At 47.9% G+C, this 21,017-nt stretch overlaps 1 protein-coding gene across 2 annotated transcripts in view; it reads right to left on the bottom strand.

The window, feature by feature from the left end:
- The window catches only part of MOV10L1 (Mov10 like RISC complex RNA helicase 1), a 67,948-nt gene extending 48,373 nt beyond the window's left edge, over window positions 1–19,575 (bottom strand). For both annotated transcript variants that reach the window (XM_023222139.2, XM_023222141.2), the window contains exons 1-7: window positions 19,405–19,575; window positions 17,411–17,595; window positions 8,545–8,704; window positions 6,136–6,248; window positions 5,540–5,727; window positions 893–1,033; window positions 381–622 (exon numbers count right to left, since the gene is read on the bottom strand). In XM_023222139.2, coding sequence (XP_023077907.1) covers window positions 381–622; window positions 893–1,033; window positions 5,540–5,727; window positions 6,136–6,248; window positions 8,545–8,704; window positions 17,411–17,595; window positions 19,405–19,501 — 1,126 coding nt within the window. In that variant the 5' untranslated portion in view covers window positions 19,502–19,575. The remainder of the gene's footprint in view (window positions 1–380; window positions 623–892; window positions 1,034–5,539; window positions 5,728–6,135; window positions 6,249–8,544; window positions 8,705–17,410; window positions 17,596–19,404) is intronic.
- Between the last annotated feature and the right edge of the window lie 1,442 nt (window positions 19,576–21,017).

Raw genomic sequence — 21,017 nt, 5'->3', positions numbered from 1 at the left:
AAAAAACATAAACAGAGAGAGCAGCTGGAAGTAGGAAAGGGCTGTGACCACGACTATCCAAGTGCTGGGAAAGAAGGCCCTCCCTGGCGTGCCCAGCAATCTTTCCCGCTTCGAAGCACTCAGGAGCTGGCTGCCATCTGAAGCACCTCTTGGTATTTGTCAAGCTGCTTTCTGTCCCTCTCCCTAACCTTGTCAGCAAGAGGAGAAGGGCCTGAAGCCGAAGAGCTCAGAGCATAAAGCACTGCAGCTGCTGAGTATTCTGGCCCCTGCTGCCTGCCCTCTGTCCAGAGCTCACAACTCCATGGCCCGCTCCAGAGCTCACAACCCCATGGCCCCTGGCCCGCCCAACCTCATGCAGTGACAGCTGAAACGTCCACTACCTGGAGAGATTCCTCTGTTGTTCACCAAACCGTTCTCTGACATCTGAGAGACTGTGTTTTTTGTGTGGCTATTTAATGAACTAACATTTTCATCTGATGAATTCTCCTTCTCAGGAACAGAAACAAAAGATACCATGGGGCACGTCTGGTCTTTATCCAGCATTTGAAATCTGAATTGTTTAGACTGATCCCAGCCAGCCAGTTTACAGCTGACTAAGTTTTGAGGAATGTCTCCTTTATTCCTGGAAAAAGAAAATTAACCATGAACCCAGCCAGGATTTCTAAAACCAGAATATTCAGTTATCGTAAAACACAGAACTTAATCTAGGAAGCGGTGACGGCAAATACACTTACGAATATAAGTAAAAAGGATATTTTGGGGTAAAAAATTTTGAAAAGACCTTCATAAAGAAAAAAATAAATGACCAAAGTTGGCTTTACAGAAATTATTAAGTCACAGTTTAAAAGCCATTAATGTAGCTTTACAGAAAATGTTTCAGTGGCAAACTCACTCTATCCAGATCACCATGGTTTTACTTCTTCCTTCCTTTAGGGTTCCAAAATGTGTCATCTGTGTAACTTCAATATCACCTTTGTTCTTCAACAAAATCGTTCCATAGAACTGAGTGGCCTCATGAACGGGGGCGGCGTCTCTGAAAAAAGAGCCCCAGAAAGATGTCCCTCTGCAGCACACCACCCCTTCCTCACCTGCCTCTGCTCTTAAGGGTAGACTGCTGGTGGGGGCACTCAGAGGACCACTTCACCACAGGCAGGGCTTCCACAAGACTTAGGTTTCTAAGGATGGCAAATCCGAAGGAAGAAAACGACACAGTTCGTGAAGTCTAAGGAAGAAAACGACACACTTCGTGAAGTCTAGAGAAAAGAGAGCAGCCCAGAGGACAGTCACAGGCGATGAGCCTGAGAACGGTGTCCTGAATGTGCTCCCCGCACTCCCCTACCTCTCGCTCAGGGTGCAGAGTTAGGGTGGCATTCTCAGTCCTCTTCTCTCCAGCCACCTTCCAAGGTGGTGGTGGGGGAGGTGATGGGCCTTGCCTATTAGGGCTCCACTAAACTTGCTTTGGAAAGAGTTTTATTGCTTTGAAATGTTTGAAAACAATGAAATAAGTTTTTCTCTTTAGAAAATGAGAAGATGAGATTTTAACTTTCCCTAAAAATGGACCCATTTACTTCTTCTTCTACTGATGACGCAGGCTTGATTCTCCTCCCTGCCTCTCCACAAGCTCTTTCCAGAAGGTAAACCTGCCTCTGCCACTTTCCAATCTGTGGCGCCATAAAAAAATGGGGTCTCTAGAATGGCTCCCCACAATTCTGGCCCCTGCTGCAAACTCAGTGAGGTTCCCAGTTACAGAGCAGCTCCTCCTGGCGGGTGCCTGTCCGGCTCTCCCTTCTCCGTGTGCCCAGGTGTGACAAGGGAGGTGCAGGGGCAGAGAGTCCACAGCTTTGCTGATGGAGGGGGTGGGGATTTTGCAGGAAGGAGTCATCAGATGTGACTGCCCAGTCTGTGGCTCAGCCCCCACAGGAGAAGCTGCGGAGCTCTTGCATGGGAAGGCTGCAGGACTGAGCGGAGATCAGGAGCTCACCCTTGGCACATGATCTGTTTCTAGAGTGCAGAGGGGCCACCCCACCTGGGGCCACAAGCTAAGGAACAGGCACCCTGGCTTCCCTGGCTCGCCCATCCCAGCAGCTTCTACTCTGTGGTCAGGAGGCCTCAGTGGGGAAATGCTGTTGGGGCAGAAACAGGTCTTTTTCAAGCATTGCTAGCCTAAAGAGAAGAGTGAGGATAGCGCGTGTTTGGTGGTGTGCTGTCTCCTTAGCGGCCCTGGTGAATCCCACCCTGGTGAATCCCTGCAGACCCCAGGCCATGCTGCAGGCCTGTGCTTTCTGGGCCTCATGCAAGAATGGGATGCCACAGCTTCTGCCCGGGGATGAGATCAGAGAACAGAAGGGAAGCCTGAGGAGTTTACTCAGACACAGGGAGGAGGTGCAGGTCAAGGAACCCCGCCCTGTCTAATGTCCTGGCACCGGCAGGCTCAGCAGACTCGGCTGAAAGCAGAGCTCCTGTGCGTCCCAGGCCTCTGTGGTCAGATGAAGTGCATGTCACATCCTCGCCCACGAGATGGGCCCTAGACACCCTCCCAAAGGAAAGCAGGGTCCAGTGGCGGGGGGGGGAACTGGGCTCCGAGTGCCCAAACAAGCATCTGCCAGTGTGCCATGGGGCGAGGCGCCTAGGAGGCCACCAGGTCCTGTCCCGTTAACACACCCCCATAGCCCCTAGTCCACCTTCCGGCGGCTCCCTTACATAGGGAGCACTGTTCCACACACCCGTGGCTCAGTTAACACAGGGTTGTCCGTCTGCACCCAGAGGCCCAGCCAGGCACCAGATACAGGGCTGGAAAGCAGACGCTTTCCCCAAACAGGACCTGCATTCTACCGGGATCAAAAATAAGTGGACTGATGGAGGAGATGTCTCAGAAGCTCACTGGTGGTGAGTGAGGAGTGTGAAAAGAAAATAAAGACTCACAGCCGGGTGCGGTGGCTCACGCCTGTAATCCCAGCACTTTGGGAGGCTGAGGCTGGCGGATCATGAGGTCAGGAGATTGAGACCATCCTGGCTAACACAGTGAAACCCTGTCTCTACTAAAAATACAACAAAATTAGCCGGGCGTGCTGGCGGGTGCCTGTAATCCCAGGTACTCAGGAGGCTGCGGCGGGAGAATGGCATGAACACGGAAGGTGGAACTTGCAGTGAGCTGAGATCACACCACTACACTCCAGGCTGGGTGACAGAGAGAGACTCCGTCTCAAAAAAAAGAAAAAAAAAGAAAAGAAAGACTCGGTACCCTACTCACCATGCCAAAAGGAAAAAACTCAGCCAGAAGCTGAGTCATGCAAGAAGCTGCCTTTCCTTTGTCCCTAAGCAGAGAGCTATGAGACAAGGTTAAACATCTTCATGTTACCTACCTTCTCTTACATCAAAGTGCTGATTTACATAACCAACTCTCCCTCCCTGTTCCTTTTCCTTTCCTCTTGCAAATGTTTATCCAGTCATGTGACCACACCCTCTTTCTCCTCCAGCCCACTTTTCTCTTCTAAATATCGAAGACCACAAAATCATCTTCGGAAAAAGGCAAGAACCACAGATTGTTCCTGTGGATTTGTGGTCCTTTTTCCCAGGCATGTCCTTCACTTTGGCAAAGTGAACTTCTAACTTGATTGAGACCTGTCTCACATACCTTTCAGTTATAGGAGGAAAGGCAGGCAGGGAGGGGGTGGGTCAGAGCTGGGGCTGCCCCGCAAGTAGCGAACTCAGGGAAGCCTTTTCACGTCTAGCACACAAAGAACACAGATACAGGAAATCTAATACTTTTTTTTTTTTAATTGGAGATGGAGTCCGGCTCTGTTTCCCAGGCTGGAGTGCAGTGGCACGATCTCTGCTCACTGTACCTTCCGCCTCCCGGGTTCAAGCAATTCTCCTGCCTCAGCCTCCAGAGTAGCTGGAATCAAGGGTGTGTGCCACCATGCCTGGCTAATTTTTTGTATTTCAGTAGAGACAGGGTTTCACCATGTTGCCCAGGCTGGTTTTGAACACCTGAGCTCAGGTAATCCGCCCGCCTTGGCCTCCCAAAGTGGTAGGATTACAGGCATGAGACACTGTGGCTGGCCGGAAATCCAATAATTTTAAGAACCATGTCCAATGCATTTTTTAAATGCCAAAATGTGAAACAACAAGAGAAAAATCCACTAAAAATGTCAATCACCAATATAAGATGAAGGATGAAGAGGGACCCCTAACTCCACCTTCAGTCAACCATGGAGATGGCTGAAAGCCTCCAAAAGACAGTCTCTCTTTTTTTGAGACGGAGTCTCACTCTGTCGCCCAGGCTGGAGTGCAGTGACGCGATCTCGGCTCACTGCAAGCTCTGCCTCCCGGGTTCACGCCATTCTCCTGCCTCAGCCTCCCGAGTAGCTGAGACTACAGGCGCCCGCCACCTTGCCCGGCTAATTTTTTGTATTTTTTAGTAGAGACGGGGTTTCACCGTGTTAGCCAGGATGGTCTCGATCTCCTGACCTCGTGATCCGCCCGTCTCGGCCTCATAAAGTGCTGGGATTACAGGCGTGAGCCACCGCGCCTGGAGAAGACAGTCTTTTTTTTTTTTTTTGAGATGGTGTCTCCCTGTCACCTAAGCTGGAGTGCAGTGGCGCGATCTCACCTCACTGCAACCCCTGCCTCCTGAGTTCAAGCGATTCTCCTGCCTCAGCCTCCCGAGTAGCTGGGATTACAGGTGCCTTCCACCACACCCAGCTAATTTTTGTATTTTTAGTAGAGACAGAGTTTCTTCATGTTGGCCAGGCTGGTCTCAAACTCCTGACTTCATGATCCACCCGCCTTGGCATCCCAAAGTGTTGGGATTACAGGCGTGAGCCACCATACCCAGCCTCCTTTTCCTTTCTCTTTTTTTTAAATACTGAGTCTTGCTCTGTTGCTCAGGCTAGAGTGCGGTAGCACGATCACAGCTCACAGCAGCCTCAAGCTCCTAGGCTCAAGCAATCTTCCCGCTTCAGCCTCGTGCCTAGCTGGGACCAGGGGCACACACCAGCACGCTTGGCTGATTTTTTAATGTTTTGTAGAGATAGGGTCTCACTATGTTCCTCAGGCTGGTCTCAAATTCCTGGGCTCAAGCAATTCTCCTGCCATGGCCTCCCGAAGTGCTAGGGATGCTCTCCTTTTACCTCAACAACTCAGGGCTTGAAATGTCTACTATTTGGCTTACTAAAGTAACTCTTCAAAATATACTTAAATTGGGCCTTTCACATCCCAAAGAAGAAAAGTGTTTTCTTTTATTGAGACAGAGTTTTGCTTGTCGTCCAGCCTGAGTGCAGTGGCGTGATCTGATCTCACTGCAACCTTTGCCTCTCAGGTTTAAGCAATCTTCCTGCCTCAGCCTCCCGAGTAGCTGAGATTACAGGCACCCACCACCAGGGCCAGCTAATTTTGTACTTTCAGTAGAGACAGATTTCACCATGTTGGTCAGGCTGGTCTCAAACTCCTGACCTCATGATCCACCCGCCTCGGCCTCCCAAAGTGTTGGGGTTACAGGCATGAGCCACCGTGCCTGACCAGAAAAGCGTTTTCTTACCGCCTCTTCACTAGGGTCATACAGAGCGCCCTCCAGACGTAGCACGACTGGCTGCTCTCCACCACCACTGCGTTGACCATGTCACCTCTCCGGGGTGTGTACCCGTCTGGCAGTTTCAAGGAGTCCAAGGTGAAGAAGATGCTTTCCTCTATCACCCCGTTCCTTCCACAGAGGCTAGAGATGCAGACCTGGGAGCACAGAGCTGAGCGTCATGGGAAGCAGGTGCTGCACGACACCAGGGCACAGCTCTAACGCACACCCAAGTCAGCCCAAAGCTCACAAGCTGCACCAGGAAGCTCAAGTCCGCCATCCCATAGCACTCGTTCAATATTTCTCTAACACACCTTTCTCCTTAGAACATTTTAGTACTGTCGCATAAGCTGTAGACCTTAGAATTTAGCTATGCAAGCACTCGGGGTTACTGTTTCCTAAGGAAACACAGCATTATCAATAGGAAAACACACTCCTCTTTGGCCACCACTAAGCTGTATTTTTCCAGGCTCCCAACACATGCAGGAGAAGCCTGGGCTGTGTAAGTTACCCCTGATGGCAGGTCTGCTAGAAGCACAGAGAGGAGCCACTCGTCGGCACGCTACCTTGTCCACGCGCTTGTATCTCAGCGGCTTCACCGAGGTGGCTTCGCTGCTCCATGTGCCGGGCCGGATCCGGTACTCAGCCTCTACCCAGTCTCCCTTGCAGGGCTCGAAGCCTAAAAACCGCCAGGAAAAAGCCACAGTAGTGTTAAAGTGCGTAAGTTATTCTGAGGTCGTGGTAGACTGAAATCATTTCTATCATATCTGAGGATGCATTTGAACATTTAAAAGGCACTTTCTACTACTGTGAGAAACATATTTTGGAATTAAAAACCCTGAAGTATTAATATTAACCACTGCAACAAAATGAGCTGAGCTGGAGCCTCTCACTCACACCTCCAGGCTCCAGAAGGTGCACTGTGCATGCTCATGGCAGTCTTGCCCCATGTGGCACATCTGAGGGCAGGTGGCATCCCCCTTCCCCTGTCCTGTAGTGTTTGTGGCACCTCCCTGTCAGGGACACACACATGGTGCTCAGGGACAGAGAGACACCTGCGCTCAGGTGTGAGGGAAGCACTCAATGGTCCAGCCAGCCCCTCAGTGTGCCAGAGAGCTGGGCTGTGGCCTCAGCCATGGCCTGCCGGACGCAAGACACCACTGGGCCTCCCGTAGCTGGTAGAAAACTGCAGGTTCAGCGACATGAAGTGGCTGAGCAGTGCTGACAGAACAGAGAGGTGGTCTGCACAGGTCTGCCATGGTACAGGTAGTTAAAATCTTTTTGTTATTTTGCAATAAGCACTCTGGAAGCTCAAAAAAAGTGTATAATTGAATACTGAGTTTGTGTCTCCAGAAAGCTGGTGATGAACACCTAACAGCACAAATATCAGCTGACATCTACATTCAACATGTGAGCCATGGTGAAATCACTGTCTATGTGAAAACAGAGGCTGGGCGCGGTGGCTCACACCTATAATCCCAGCACTTTGGGAGGCTGAAGTGGGCAGATCACGAGGTCAGGAGATCGAGACCACGGTGAAACCCTGTCTCTACTAAAAACACAAAAAATTAGCCAGGCGCGGTGGCGGGCGCCTCTAGTCCCAGCTAGTCGGGAGGCTGAGGCAGGAGAATGGTGTGAACCTGGGAGGCCAAGATCGTGCCACTGCACTCTAGCCTGGACCACAGAGTGAGACTCCGTCTCAAAAAAAGAACAGAAAGAAAACAGAAGACACTAAAATATGCTAGGGCACTGACTTCAAGGTCAGGGAGTATTTTAAGAAGACCATGTCCTAGGGCCGGGTGCGGTGGCTCAAGCCTGTAATCCCAGCACTTTGGGAGGCCGAGGCGGGCAGATCATGAGGTCAGGAGATCCAGACCATCCTGGCTAACACGGTGAAACCCCGTCTCTACTGAAAATACAAAAAAATTAGCCGGGCGTGGTGGCGGGCACCTGTAATCCCAGCTACTCCAGAGGCTGAGGCAGGAGAATGGCGTGAACCCAGGAGGCAGAGCTTGCAGTAAGCTGAGATTTCACCATTGCACTCCAGCCTGGGCGACAGAATGAGACTCCATCTCAAAAAAAAAAAAAAAAGAAAGTAAAAAGATATATACTTTTGGAAAGAAACAATGTTATCCCCAAGCCCTATTTTAAAACATCTAAAGTACTTTAGTACCTCAGTATTCCTGTAACACTAACTTAGATCATAACACTATAATTAAATGGAAGCAACAACTACCCAGAAATTACTGACTGCATTTAACAAATAAACACAAAACACATAAAAACACAAGTTTAAACAGTGACCTGGTTGGGTGCGGTGGCTCATGCCTGTAATCCCAACACTTTGGGAGGCCGAGGCCAGTGGATCATCTAAGGTCAAGAGTTCGAGACCAGCCTGACCAACCTGGTGAAACCCCATCTTTACTAAAAATACAAAAAATTAGCTGGGCATGGTGGTGCACACCTGTAATCCCAGCTACTTGGGAGGCTGAGGCAGGAGAATCAATCGAACCCAGGAGGCAGAGGTTATAGTGAGCTGAGATCACGCCACTGCACTCCAGCCTGGGCAACAGAGTGAGACTCCATCTCGAAAAACAAAAACACAAAAACAAAACAGTGACCTGGTCCCCTCTCCCAAAGTCCACTCAATATCCAAGACCCTCTGTGTAAAGCCAGCACCTGGAGAAGCTACTCTAATCCCCAAACCCTCTCAACAGACAAAGCATGCCCAAACCTGATCCCTTCAATGACGTGTGTAGCCATCGCAAACAGGGTTGTGTTCAGTCATCCAGGCTGCAGTGTAGTAGCTGGATCATAGCTCACTGCAGCCTCCAACTCCTGGGCTCAAGCGATCCTTCCATCTCAGCCTGACAAAGTGCTGGGATTATAGGCACGAGCCACTGTGCCTGGCCCATAACAATTCTTTAAAAGACAAAACCTAATTTTAAATGTGAAACATAGACCCTTGAGCGTACCTTCGCACACACTCTCCAGAGAGAAGTAGGTGGTCTGACTGATATAGCCTGCGCCCTCCACCAGAGAAGTCACACAGCCAATCAACACTTGGGGGCTGCAGTCTGAGAGACTGCCTTGGTTTCTGCTGTCATCTTCCCATTTATCAGAGACAGCTTCTACCTGTAAAACAAACACACTGCTCTTTAAACCATAATACAAGAACTATAAGAAAAGCAAACTACAGGCTGGAATGCCTGTCTGAGTCCATTAGGGCTGCAAGTCCAAGATCAAGGCCCTGGCAGATTCTGGGTCTGGTGAGGGTCCTCTTCCTGGTTCACAGTCGGTGTCTTCCTGATGTGTCTTCACATGGCAGAAAGGGCAAAGGGGTTCTCTGGGGTATGTTTCATAAGGGCTCTGCCCCTGTGACCTAATCACCCACTGAAGCCTCCTAATAAGATCACGCTGGGGTCAGGATTTCAACATACATATTTTGGGGGACACCTACATTGAGTCTACAGCAATCCCTTATGAACACTGATGCAAAAATCCTTAACAAAATATTATCAAACTGAATGCAGCAGCATATTAAAAGGATTATATCCCATGACTAAATGGGGTTTATCCCAGAATGCAAGTGTTTCAACATAGGAAAATCAGTCACCATATTACACCGATGAGGGAAAAAAATCACGATGATCTCAACTGATGCACAAAAAGCATGACAAAATCAACACTTTCTGTGATGCACACTCAATAAACTAGGAATTGCAGGAAATCTCTTCAACACGACAAAGGCTATAAATAAAAAACTCACAACAAACACCACTCTCAATGGTGAAAGGCCGAAAGCTTTCCTCTAAGATCAGGAACCAGGTAAGGATGCCCATACTCACTTCAAGACTCTCAAATTTCAATTATCTTTATTCACAGATGGTAGGATCTCATCTGTGGAAAACTCTAAAGACTCCACATACGTAAATAAAACAGAAAATGGTTAGAGCTAATAAATGAATCCAGCACAGGACACAAAGTCAACATACAAAAATCAGATTTCCATACATTTTAAACGAAAAATCCAAAAAGGAAATCAAGAAAAAGGATTCCAAAGAAAGAGAAAACAATTCCATTTATAACAGCATTGTTAGGTTAATAGGTTAATCCCTAAGAACACTTAGTAACCTAAGGAGATGGAAGATGCGTACAATGATACTAACGAATGAATTAAATACCTCAATAAACAGCAAGACAACCATGTTCATGAATTTGAAAACCTAGTATTATTATGATGACAATCTTTTTTTTTTTTTTTGAGATGGAGTCTCGCTCTGTCGCCCAGGCTGGAGTGCAGTGGAGCAATCTCTGCTCACTGCAAGCTCCGCCTCCCGGGTTCACGCCATTCTCCCGCCTCAGCCTCCTGAGTAGCTGGGACTACAGGCGCCCGCCATCACACCTAGCTAATTTTTTGTATTTTTAGTAGAGATGGGGTTTCTCCGTGTTAACCAGGATGGTCTCGATCTCCTGACCTTGCGATCCGCCTGCCTCGGCCTCCCAAAGTGCTGGGATTATAGGTGTGAGCCACCACACCCGGCCAAGATGACAATCTTAAAACTTAACTATTAAGATGACAATACTACCTAAAGTGATTATAAGTGATTAAGATGTTAATACCTAATTATTAAGATGACAATCTTAAGACTTAATTATTAAGATGGCAATACTACCAAAAGTGATCTATTACACAAATTCAGGCTGGGTGTGGTGGCTCACGCTTGTAATTCCAGCACTTTCGGAGGTCGAGGCAGGCGAATCACTTGAGGTCAGGAGTTCAAGATCAGCTTGGTTAATGTGGTGAAACCCTATCTCTACTAAAAATAAAAAAAAAAATTAGCTGGGTGTAGTGGCAAGCACCTGCAGTCCCAGCTACTTGGGAGGCTGAGGCATGAGAATTGCTTGAACTTGGGAAGCGGAGGTTGCAATGAGTCAAGATCGCATCATTGCACTCCATCCTGGGCGACAGAACGAGACTCTGTCTCAAACAAACAACAACAAAAAAACCCCAACAGGCCAGGCGCGGTGGCTCAAGTCTGTAATCCCAGCACTTTGGGAGGCTGAGATGGGCGGATCACGAGGTCAGGAGATCGAGACCATCCTGGCGAACACGGTGAAACCCTGTCTCTACTAAAAAATACAAAAACTAGCCGGGCGAGGTGGTGGGCGCCTGTAGTCCCAGCTACTCGGGAGGCTAAGGCAGGAGAATGGCGTGAACCTGGGAGGCGGAGCTTGCAGCGAGTAGAGATTGCTCCATTGCACTCCAGCCTGGGCAACAAGCGAGACTCCATCTCAAAAAAAGAACAACAACAACAACAACAAAAAAACCCAACAAATTCAAAGCAATCCCTATCAAAGTCCTATGGGTCTATTTATATATAAATAGAAAAACCCATCTAAAATTCTAATGGAATCTCAAGGGATCATGAATAGCCAAAATGGTCTTGAAAAGGAGTTAACAACATTGAAGGTCTCATACCCCTTTATTTCAAAACTTCCTACAAAGTCACAGTCATCAGACTAGTGTGGCATCAGTGTAAGGACAGAAATATAAACCAATGGAATAGTAAAGAGAGTTCAGAAATAAACCCTTGCATGTGCAGTCAACTGATTTTTGACAAGGACCATTCGATAAACTGCAATTGTGCAGTCTTTAAAAAAAAAAATAGTGCTGGGAAAAATAACCATGGGCAAAATAATAAAGTTAGACCCTCATCTTACACCATACACAAAAATTAACTCAAAATGGATTAAAGAGGCCAGGCGTGGTGGCTCAGCCCTATAATCCCAGCATTTGGGAAGGCATGGGGTCGGCGGATCACTTGAGCCCAGGAGTTTGAGACCAGCCTGGGCAACATAGGGAGGCCCCATTCTACAAAAATTGGGTGAGGTGACACACACCCGTAGTCCGAGCTGCTCAGGTGGCTAAGGTGGAAGGATCACTTCAGCCTGGGAGGTTGAGACTGCAGTGAGCTGTGACTGTGCTGCTGCACCACAGCCTGGGCAACAAATTGAGATCCTGTCTCAAAAAGTATTTTTTTAAATGAATCAAAGACTTAAATTTAAAAGCAAAAACTACGAAACTCTTAGTAGAAAAAAATCTTAATATTCTTGGATTAGTCAACGGTATCTTGAGTGTGACATCAGAAGTACAGGCAATAAAAGAGACAAATTAGACTTCCATCAAAATTTAAAACATCTGTGCATCAAAGGATACTAGGAAGAAAGTGAAAAGACAATTGATAAAATGAGATAAAGTATTTGCAAATCATGTATGTGATGAAAGATTAATATCCAGAATATATAAAGAATTCCTACAACAAGAAAACAACCTAATTTCAAAACGGGCAAAGGATTTGAGTAGACATTTCTCCCAAGAAGATATACAGACGGCCAATAAGCACACGAAAAGATGCCCTCACAAATCATTAGGGAAATGCAAATCAAAACCACAGGCCAGGCGCGGTGGCTCAAGCCTGTAATCCCAGCACTTTGGGAGGCCGAGACGGGTGGATCACGAGGTCAGGAGATCGAGACCATCCTGGCTAACACGGTGAAACCCCGTCTCTACTAAAAAATACAAAAAAAAACTAGCCAGGCGAGGTGGCGGGCGCCTATAGTCCCAGCTACTCGGGAGGCTGAGGCAGGAGAATGGCGTGAACCCGGGAGGCAGAGCTTGCAGTGAGCTGAGATCTGGCCACTGCACTCCAGATCAGGCGACAGAGCAAGACTCCGTCTCAAAAAAAAAAAAAAACAAAACAAAACCACAGTGAGATACCACCTCACAACTACGAGGAATGGCTACTGCCAAAAGAAAAAAAAAGAAAAAGAAAATAGGAAGTGTTGGCAAGGATACAGAGAAAGTAGAAACCTCATGCACCTTTGGTGGGAACATAAAATGGTGCCGCTGCTGTGGAAAACATCTGGTTCCTCACAAAGTTAAACCTAGACTTACCACGTGGCCCAGCAATTCTCTTCCTAGGCATAGCCCCAAAAGAACCAAACAGGGACTCAGACAGACACTTGTTCACGGCAGCACAACTCACAACAACCAAAAAGTAGAAACAACCCAAGTGTCCATCAACAGATGAATGGAGAAACAAAATGTGATTCATCACACAATGGAATATACAGCCATAAAAAAGGAATTAACTTTTGATACATGCTACATGGGCAAATCTTGAAAACCTAAGTCAAATAGCCAGACACATGATTCCACTTATATGAGGTATGTAGAACAGGCAAATTCACAGAGACATAAAGTAGAACACTGAATAACTGTTTAACGGGTACACAGTGTCTATTGGGATGCTGAAAAAGTTTTGAAGACAGATTGTGGTGATGGCTGCACAACAATGTGAATGTGCTTAATGCCACTGAACCGTACACTCCAACATGGTTAAAATGGTGTATTATACATATTTTACCACAAGAAAAATACCAAAATAGAAAATAAATCCAGAAGTACATTCAGGTTTATACTAAATGGGGATCATTCTCCTCAAGTGAGAACGGCTCACAACACAGAAACTGCTCATATTTTCCAACCACGTTAACAGCTCAAAGGGACAAAAACTATGGGATCATTTGGAAGATACTGAAAAGTACTTGAAAAATCCATTACTAATTTATAAAAGCAAGATTGTGAGTAGAGATGAACACTCTCCACCATAACAAAAAAGATCCTGCATTCCCAGCGAGATGGAACAAGGGAAGGGCAGCTGACCACCAAAAGGGTTGGGACTTGCTAGACACCCAGGGGCCAGTTTTTCCACATTTTCACATTTCTGAGATCAGAATGAGTCTCAAGACCTATGTTTCCATTTTAAATTTTCATTATCAAATTAATGGTGTGTCTTAAAATCAACAGGAATTTGGTACGAGAACCTGCTTTGGAAGGCTGCGTGTGAGCTACACAACCACAGCTCAGAGAATGAGGGAAACATCATCTCCACAGTTCTGAGTTCAAGATCCCCTTTGAAAGACTCTGAACCCAGAGTACTCCTTTAAATACACATAAAAACATGAGGACTATGGTATAAATTCAAGTTCAAAAGGAAATCTTTGGAGGAAAAAATATAATTAAAAAATTGGGAGAGGGAAAGAGGGTAGTGTGAACGAGCCAGTTGTACATCTCTGATGACGGAAGTCCGTAAATACTAACATTGGTGAAGGAATAAAAGATACAAGCATACTGTTCGAGTGACTCGACTACCCACCAGATGAGGTAAAAACCGAAACCCAGAGCATCAGGTCTGCAGCACGAACGTGCAGGTGCGGAACATGGAGGGAGGCTCTTCTACTTTGTATTCAGTCTCTAAGCCAGAGCTGACAGAAATGTTCTCTATGTGTGCTGCCCAATTTGGTAGTCACTAGGCTTCATTTAGCACTTGAAATGTGGCCAAGGAAACTCAGGAAATAATTTTATTTATTTTTAAGAGATAGGGTCTCTATGTGCCCAGGCTGGTCTCAAACTCCCGCCTCAGCCTCCCAAGTAGCTGGGACTCCAGGTTTATGCCACCATGACTGGCTGTAAGTTGCATTTAGTTTTAATAAATTTAAACAGCTGCACATGAGTGGTGGCTACCATACTGAATGATGGAATTCTAGACTTAGAATTACTGGGCATGCATTTTTTTTAATTTGAGAAAGATGATATTAAGCATTAGATGGTACTAACTATAATAGTATAATAAAGTACGTCTCAAGCATTTTGTTTATTTAGTTTGTTGAGACAGAGTCTCACTCTGTCTTGCCCAAGCTGGAGTGCAGTGGCACGATCTTGGCTCACTGCAGCCTCCACCTCCTGGGTTCATGTGATTCTCTTGTCTCAGCCTCCCGAGTAGCTCGGACTACAGGCATGTGCCACCACGCCCAGCTACTTTTATATTTTTAGTAGAGATGGGGTTTCAACATGTTGGCCAGGCTGGTCTTGAACTCCTGACCTCAGATGATCCACCTACCTTGGCCTCCCCAAGTGTTGGGATTATAGGCGTGAGCCACCGTGCCTGGCCATCTTAAGTGTTTTTAAAAAGTAGTTAATAGCTCAATAAGTTTGCCAGATTCCAAATTACATTTAAAAACCAAAAGCTTTCCCATATAGGAAGAAAAAGATAAATTTGAAAATACAATGGAAAATGATGTTAATAGAACACATAAAAACTCCTGAAGATAAATTTAGTAAGAAATTCACAGGACCTAAATGAAGAAAACTATTGAACTATAAAAAGAACACAAAGGGCCGGGCATGGTGGCTCACGCCTGTAATCCCAGCACTTTGGGAGGCCGAGGCAGGCGGATCACGAGGTCAGGAGATCGAGACCATCCTGGCTAACACGGTGAAACCCCGTCTCTACTAAAAATTACAAAAAATTAGCCGGGTGAGGTGGCGGGCGCCTGTGGTCCCAGTTACTCGGGAGGCTGAGGCAGGAGAATGGCATGAACCCGGGAGGCGGAGCTTGCAGTGAGTTGAGATCCGGCCACTGCACTCCAGCCTGGGTGACAGAGCGAGACTCCGTCTCAAAAAAAAAAAAAAACAGAATACAAAGGAAGACTTAAATAAATGCACAGACATAACTTGTTGTTGGAAAAGACTCCACATGACCCAAATATCAATTATTCTAAACGAAATCCATAAACTCAGTGCCATCCAAAGCAAATCTGGGCAGAGGGGGAGAGCAAGAAGATTCCAAAACTCATCCAGAACAACTGAAGAGCCGGAAAAATACCATATGCTAATAAGAGCAAGGAAGGGAAACCTGCTCACCACCTATCACAGCACCCATGCCATGAGACTCCCTTATAAGCATCAAGACCACATCACATGCAGGTGGGATTCTGGTGCATGATTAAAGAATTTTCCAAATCAGCAGGGAAAAAGTGAGTGATGCAGATGACTGGCTAGCCATTAGGAAAGCAATGTCTGGTTCCTTCTCTCAGTCTGTGCACTAAAATAAATTCCAGGCTGGTCAAATATTTAAATATCAACAAACAGGCCAGGCATGGTGGCTTATGCCTGTAATCCCAACACTTTGGGAGGCCGAGGTAGAAGGATCACTCGAGGCCAGGAGTTTCAGATCAGCCTACGCAACAGAGATGCCATTTCTACAAAAAATTTTAAAAATTAGTCAGGTGAGATGGTGTGTACCTGTGGTCCCAGCTACTCAGGAGGCTAGGGTGGAAGAATCGCTTGAGCTCAGGAATTTGAGGCTGCAGTGAGCTAATGGCACTACTATACTCCAGCCTGGGTGACAGTGCAAAGCTCTGTCTCAAAAAAAAAAAAAAAAATTCTAATTGTAAATAAACAATTTTCAGGGTAAAATCTGAATATTAGAAGAAAGAAGTGGAATACGCCTCCCTAAGGCTTCTTACAGCATCCAAAACTACATAGAAAAGAAGCACACTTAACTACAAAAAATGAAACTATAAAACACAGTCAAAGATGATCCTGGGGAAAATATTCTTAACACTTTTATATAATAATTTTCCTTAAAAAGCTCTAATTTCAGCCAGGCACGATGGCTCACACCTGTAATCCCAGCACTTTGGGAGACTGAGGCGGGCAGACCATGAGGTCCGGAGATCGAGACCATCCTGGCTAACACAGTGAAACCCCGTCTCTACTAAAAATACAAGATAATTAGCCGGGCGTGGTGATGGGCGCCTGTAGTCCCAGCTACTCGGGAGGCTGAGGCAGGAGAATGGTGTGAATCCGGGAGGCAGGGTAGCTTGCAATAAGTGGAGATCATGCCACTGCACTCCAGCCTGGGCGACAGAGCAAGACTCTGTCTCAAAAAAAAAAAAAAAAAAAAAGCTCTGATTTCCTTAATATATAAGCTTTAACAAGAGAAAAGGTTGAACTCAACAAAAATGTGAACAAAGGACACAAAAATAATTCACAGAAAAAACACGAAGCCAGGTGTGGTGGCTCACGCCTGTAATCCTAGTACTTTGGGAGGCCAAGGCAGGTGGATCACGACGTCAGGAGATCGAGACTATCCTGGCTAACACGGTGAAACCCTGTCTCTACTAAAAATACAAAAATATTAACTGGGCGAGGTGGCGGCGCCTGTAGTCCCAGCTACTCAGGAGGCTGAGGCAGGAGAATGGCGTGACCCGGGAGGCGGGGCTTGCAGCGAGCTGACTCCAGCCTAGGTAACAGAGACTCCGTCTCAGAAAAAAAAAAAGAAAAAACATGAAAAGTTACCATACTTAAGGCTTAAATGCAAATCAAGTGCAGTCTCTCATTCTGCTCCTAAGAGTATAAATTAGTATATTATTGATGTTACTTTGGTGATAACCATTAAATTGTTTAAAAAGTACAAAAATAATACATAATTGCTATGTTTTCCACAGCATACATTCATAGGCAAGCTTTACTTTCTAAAGTATACATGTCTATGTTGTTTGAATGGTTTACAATGACTGCTGTTGATTTATAGAGACAGGGTCTTGCTCTGTCACCCAGGCTGGAGTGTGGTCATGCGATCATAATTCACTGGGACTACATGTATGTGCCACTACACCAGGCTAATTTTTGTGGGTTTTTTTTTTGTAGACACGAGGTTTCACCATGGTGCCCAGGCTGGTCTCTAACTCCTGAGCTCAAGTGATCTGCCTGTCTCAGCCTTCTAAAGTGTTGGGATTACAGGCGTGAGCCACGGTACCCAGTCTGTTTATTTTTTAAAACAGAAATCATACAGAGCAAAAGCATCCCCTTGAAGGTATATTCCACTCTCTCTCCCTTGGCCGGGTCATGTCTGATAGATTAAACGCAAGGAAAACAACACAAAGTACTGTGGCAAAGAAAAACTGTTCCCAAATGAACTCAAAGCTTACCCTGATTGCTTTCAGTCCATTGGACACTTTATTTTCTTCCACAACTGCAATCACTTCCTGTCCAACATTCAGAAGCACTTTGCTAGTCACAGCATCACTGGAGAAGTAGATCAAATCATCAATCATGCCATAATCGCTGCAGTACCTTGTCACGACACCCCGTACAGTTTTCAGCTTAGTGTCACCTGAGATGGGTAAACAAAAGTTATCTTGGCCATAAAAGCAAGGGCACACTACAGTGAAGTCCCACCAGAGAAAGGCAGAGTGCAAAAGCCTCCATGAGGGACTATTGCCTAACGGGCTGACTTGAGAGAGAGAATCCCATCAGAGAGTGCTGTGTCTCGAACGTGGGGTTTGGGGGCAAACAGTCCAGTTTCCTCTGAAGGGCACAGGTAGTGGCTGTGGAGGTGACAGCCCTGACTCCACAGCGGACTGCGGGGGTTGACTCCCAGCTCTTCTACCGCCATTGGTGTAAACCCTGGATGAGGTCCTTAACTACTCTGGGCCCGTTGCCATCTGTAAGATGGAGACTAATCGTCACTACCTAAGGGAGCTGCTGGAGGGTTGTGGCAGAACACACATGCATGTATGGACCTCTGCGTGGCTGACACAAGTGCTATGTAAACTGCCACGTATATCAGCATCTGGGAGACATTAGCATGCACGGTTTTATTAGCACTATCGATTATCTTCTTTCATCACCATCAGCAGCAGCCTTAGAAGACTGGAGAATCTCAACAAACACGCTGCTAGAAAAAGTTTGGGGCTGGGCAGGCAAGTCTGACCCAGGAGCAGGGCACCCCTCAGCCATTTGGCTACTGCTGCAGCCATGGTCCTGAGTCCTGAACGCGCCTTTCCTGCAGCTTCCAAGCCACATGAGGAACCTGGGGCGCCGGTTACGGTACAGGCAAGGAATCTTAGCGCTGCCAAGAGCCGGAGCTCCAGCTACGGCTAAGAGCGTTCTACTGAAAAGACCCCAGATCTGCGGAGCAAGTGCTCCAGGTAACACAGCCGGCCCCCCGGGCATCGGCCCCTGTGGATCCAGAGGCCCTGAACACGCTGCCTGCAGCAGGAAGCTCCCCTCCTGAAGCCTGCTCCTGGTTTCTCTCACAGAAGGCAACCAGGGACCCACTACTGTGGATTCCATTCCCACAGAAGGAAACATTGGGAGAAGCCATCAGAACCTCGGGAGAGGCTGGGCGCAGTGGCTCACGCCTGTTATCCCAGCACTTTGGGAGGCCAAGGCGGGTGGGTCACCTGAGATCAGGAGTTCGAGACCAGCCTGACCAACATGGTGAAACCCCCTCTCTACTAAAAATACAAAAATTAGCCGGGCGTGGTGGCAGGTGCCTGTACACCCAGCTACTCAGGAGGCTGAGGCAAGAGAATCAGTTGAACCCGGGAGGCGGAAGTTATGGTGAGCCGAGATCGCGCCACTGCACTCCAGCCTGGGCGACAAGAGCAAAACTCTGTTTCACAAAAACAAAACAAAAAACAAACAAAAAAACACCTCGGGAGAAAGGAATCGTGCGGGAATCCAAGTGCATCTCGGACTTTAGGAAGATGGGTTCGGAAGCAAGGCAAGGAAAAGGCGCGCGTGGGCGCAGCGCGTTCTGAAAGCACAGGCGAGGTCCACCGGGCCGCGTTTTTCGGGGCTTTCTAGGGATACAACCGCCGGTGGCGCTGCCCACAGGGAGGAGCGACGTGGAGAGGCGCCTCGGCAGCTGCTCGGCCCAGAAACACAAAGTGAGGGCGGGAAGGGGGGGCCAGTGACACCGGCGAGACCTCACGGAGGACGGGCGCCCAGGGCGGCGGGGCGTGTGGGGTCGGCAGCCTCTGAGGCGAGCGAGGGGAGATGAGGAAAGGCCGGGCCCAGCGTCTCCCGCCGGCCGCACTGCACTCAAAGACCTCGGGGCGCGGCTCCCTCGTGGCTGACACGCGAGAGCCCGGGACCCGCCTCCCGCCCGGCTGCCCCGCCGCCTCCCGCGAGCCACCTTCCGCGAGCTCGGGCTCCAGCCGCCCGGCTTCCTCCCTAGGGGTGTCCGCCGTCCTCCAGAAGAAGGCCACCAGCTTGGCCGCGAGGCTCAACATGGCCCTCACCCGGCCTCGGCCGCCGCCACCGCCGCAGCCGCCAGCACGCGACGGCGCCGCTCCCGCCGCCCGCGACCAATGGGGTGGCCGCGCCTGGGCATGCGCCTTGGGGGTCGTCGCGCGAGCCGGGACCCGTATAGAGGGCGGCGGTTGGCTCCTGGCAGCGCGTGACAAGGCGCGGTGCCTGGTGGGAGTGACGTCATGCCGGGCGCGCAAGGCGGTGTGCCCGCCGGGTGGGCGGGGCTTCGGGAGGGCGGGCGTGGCCTCGCGGGGGTGGGTGGGGCTTCGCGAGGGTCCGCCTTCTTGCCGCCCACACCTTAGGGAAAAGTGCGCGATCTTTCACCGCCCAGAGTGATGTTAGGAGTCGTTTTTTGTTGGTGTTCTTTATTAAGTTGGGGAAGTTCCCTCTAGTCCTATTTTTCCAAGAGTTCTTATAAGTGGGTGTGAAATTTTCTGCAACGCTTTTCTGCATGTGTTCAAATGATCCTGTAGCTTTTTATCTCAGCCTGTATAGGGAATTTCATTGCTTGGCTCTCCTGGGAAAACTCACTTGGTCGCAATTTGTTATCCTTTTCGTGTATTGCCCGACTCAGCTTGGTAACGCTTTGTCCAGGGTTGGGGACGGTGCTGGTGAAGCAGATTGCTCTGTGACCGACCTCCCGTTTTCTGTGTCTGTCTGGTTTGGGGTCGGTTTAAGCTGGGCCTGCAGTGACCAGGGAGTAGGATGGTGTAACTTATTCCCTAAAAACTGTAGTAGTATTCACCAGGGAACCCATCTGGGCTTCAAGTCTTCTTTGTGGGAAAGTTTTTAATGAGAAGTTCACTTCTGCATCAGCTAGAGGGCTATTAAAGTTATCAGGGTAATATTGAGTAAACTTTGGTAATTCTTTTAAGGAATTTGTCTATTTCATCCAATTATTAGATGTCAGATTATTGGCATAAAGTTGTTCAGCATATTTCCTTATTATCCTTTTATTGTCTGTTTGGTCCATAATGATGAACCATCGTTCATTCTTGACATAGGTAATTTATCTCATCTCTCTCATTTTCCTTGATCAGCTATATTTATCAATTTTATTGATCTCTTTTTAAAAAATAATCTCTTGATTTCATTGATTTTTCTCTATTTTAAAAATATCTTTACACTTGGCGAGACCAGGTGGGTGGATCACTTGAGGTCGGGAGTTCGAGACCAGTCTGGCCAACATGGCAAAACCCTGGCTCTACTAAAAGATCCTTGCTCCACACTCTCTCCACCCTGGTCTTCTCATCTCTGTCCTCACTGCTCAGACGGAACTCAGCAACATCGCTCTGACAGCAGATTGCGTCCGCTCTTCAAACCCTATTCAGAGCCCGGTCCCTCCTCACCCCTTGCCCATTGCCACCTCAATGCCAGGCAGCACCTGCTCCTCCCACCCCCCAGCCTGCTCTCCACCCAGTGAGTGACCGGATGTTGCTCTGCCCAGACCCCTCCAGCAGGTCTGCCTCAGAGTCGAAGCAGAGTCGTCTCCACACC

Source organism: Piliocolobus tephrosceles, chromosome 19, assembly GCF_002776525.5.
Source record: "Piliocolobus tephrosceles isolate RC106 chromosome 19, ASM277652v3, whole genome shotgun sequence".
NCBI classification, from domain to species: domain Eukaryota; kingdom Metazoa; phylum Chordata; class Mammalia; order Primates; family Cercopithecidae; genus Piliocolobus; species Piliocolobus tephrosceles.
Note: the sequence above shows the minus strand (reverse complement) of the source record. Positions and strands in the feature narration are given on the sequence as shown.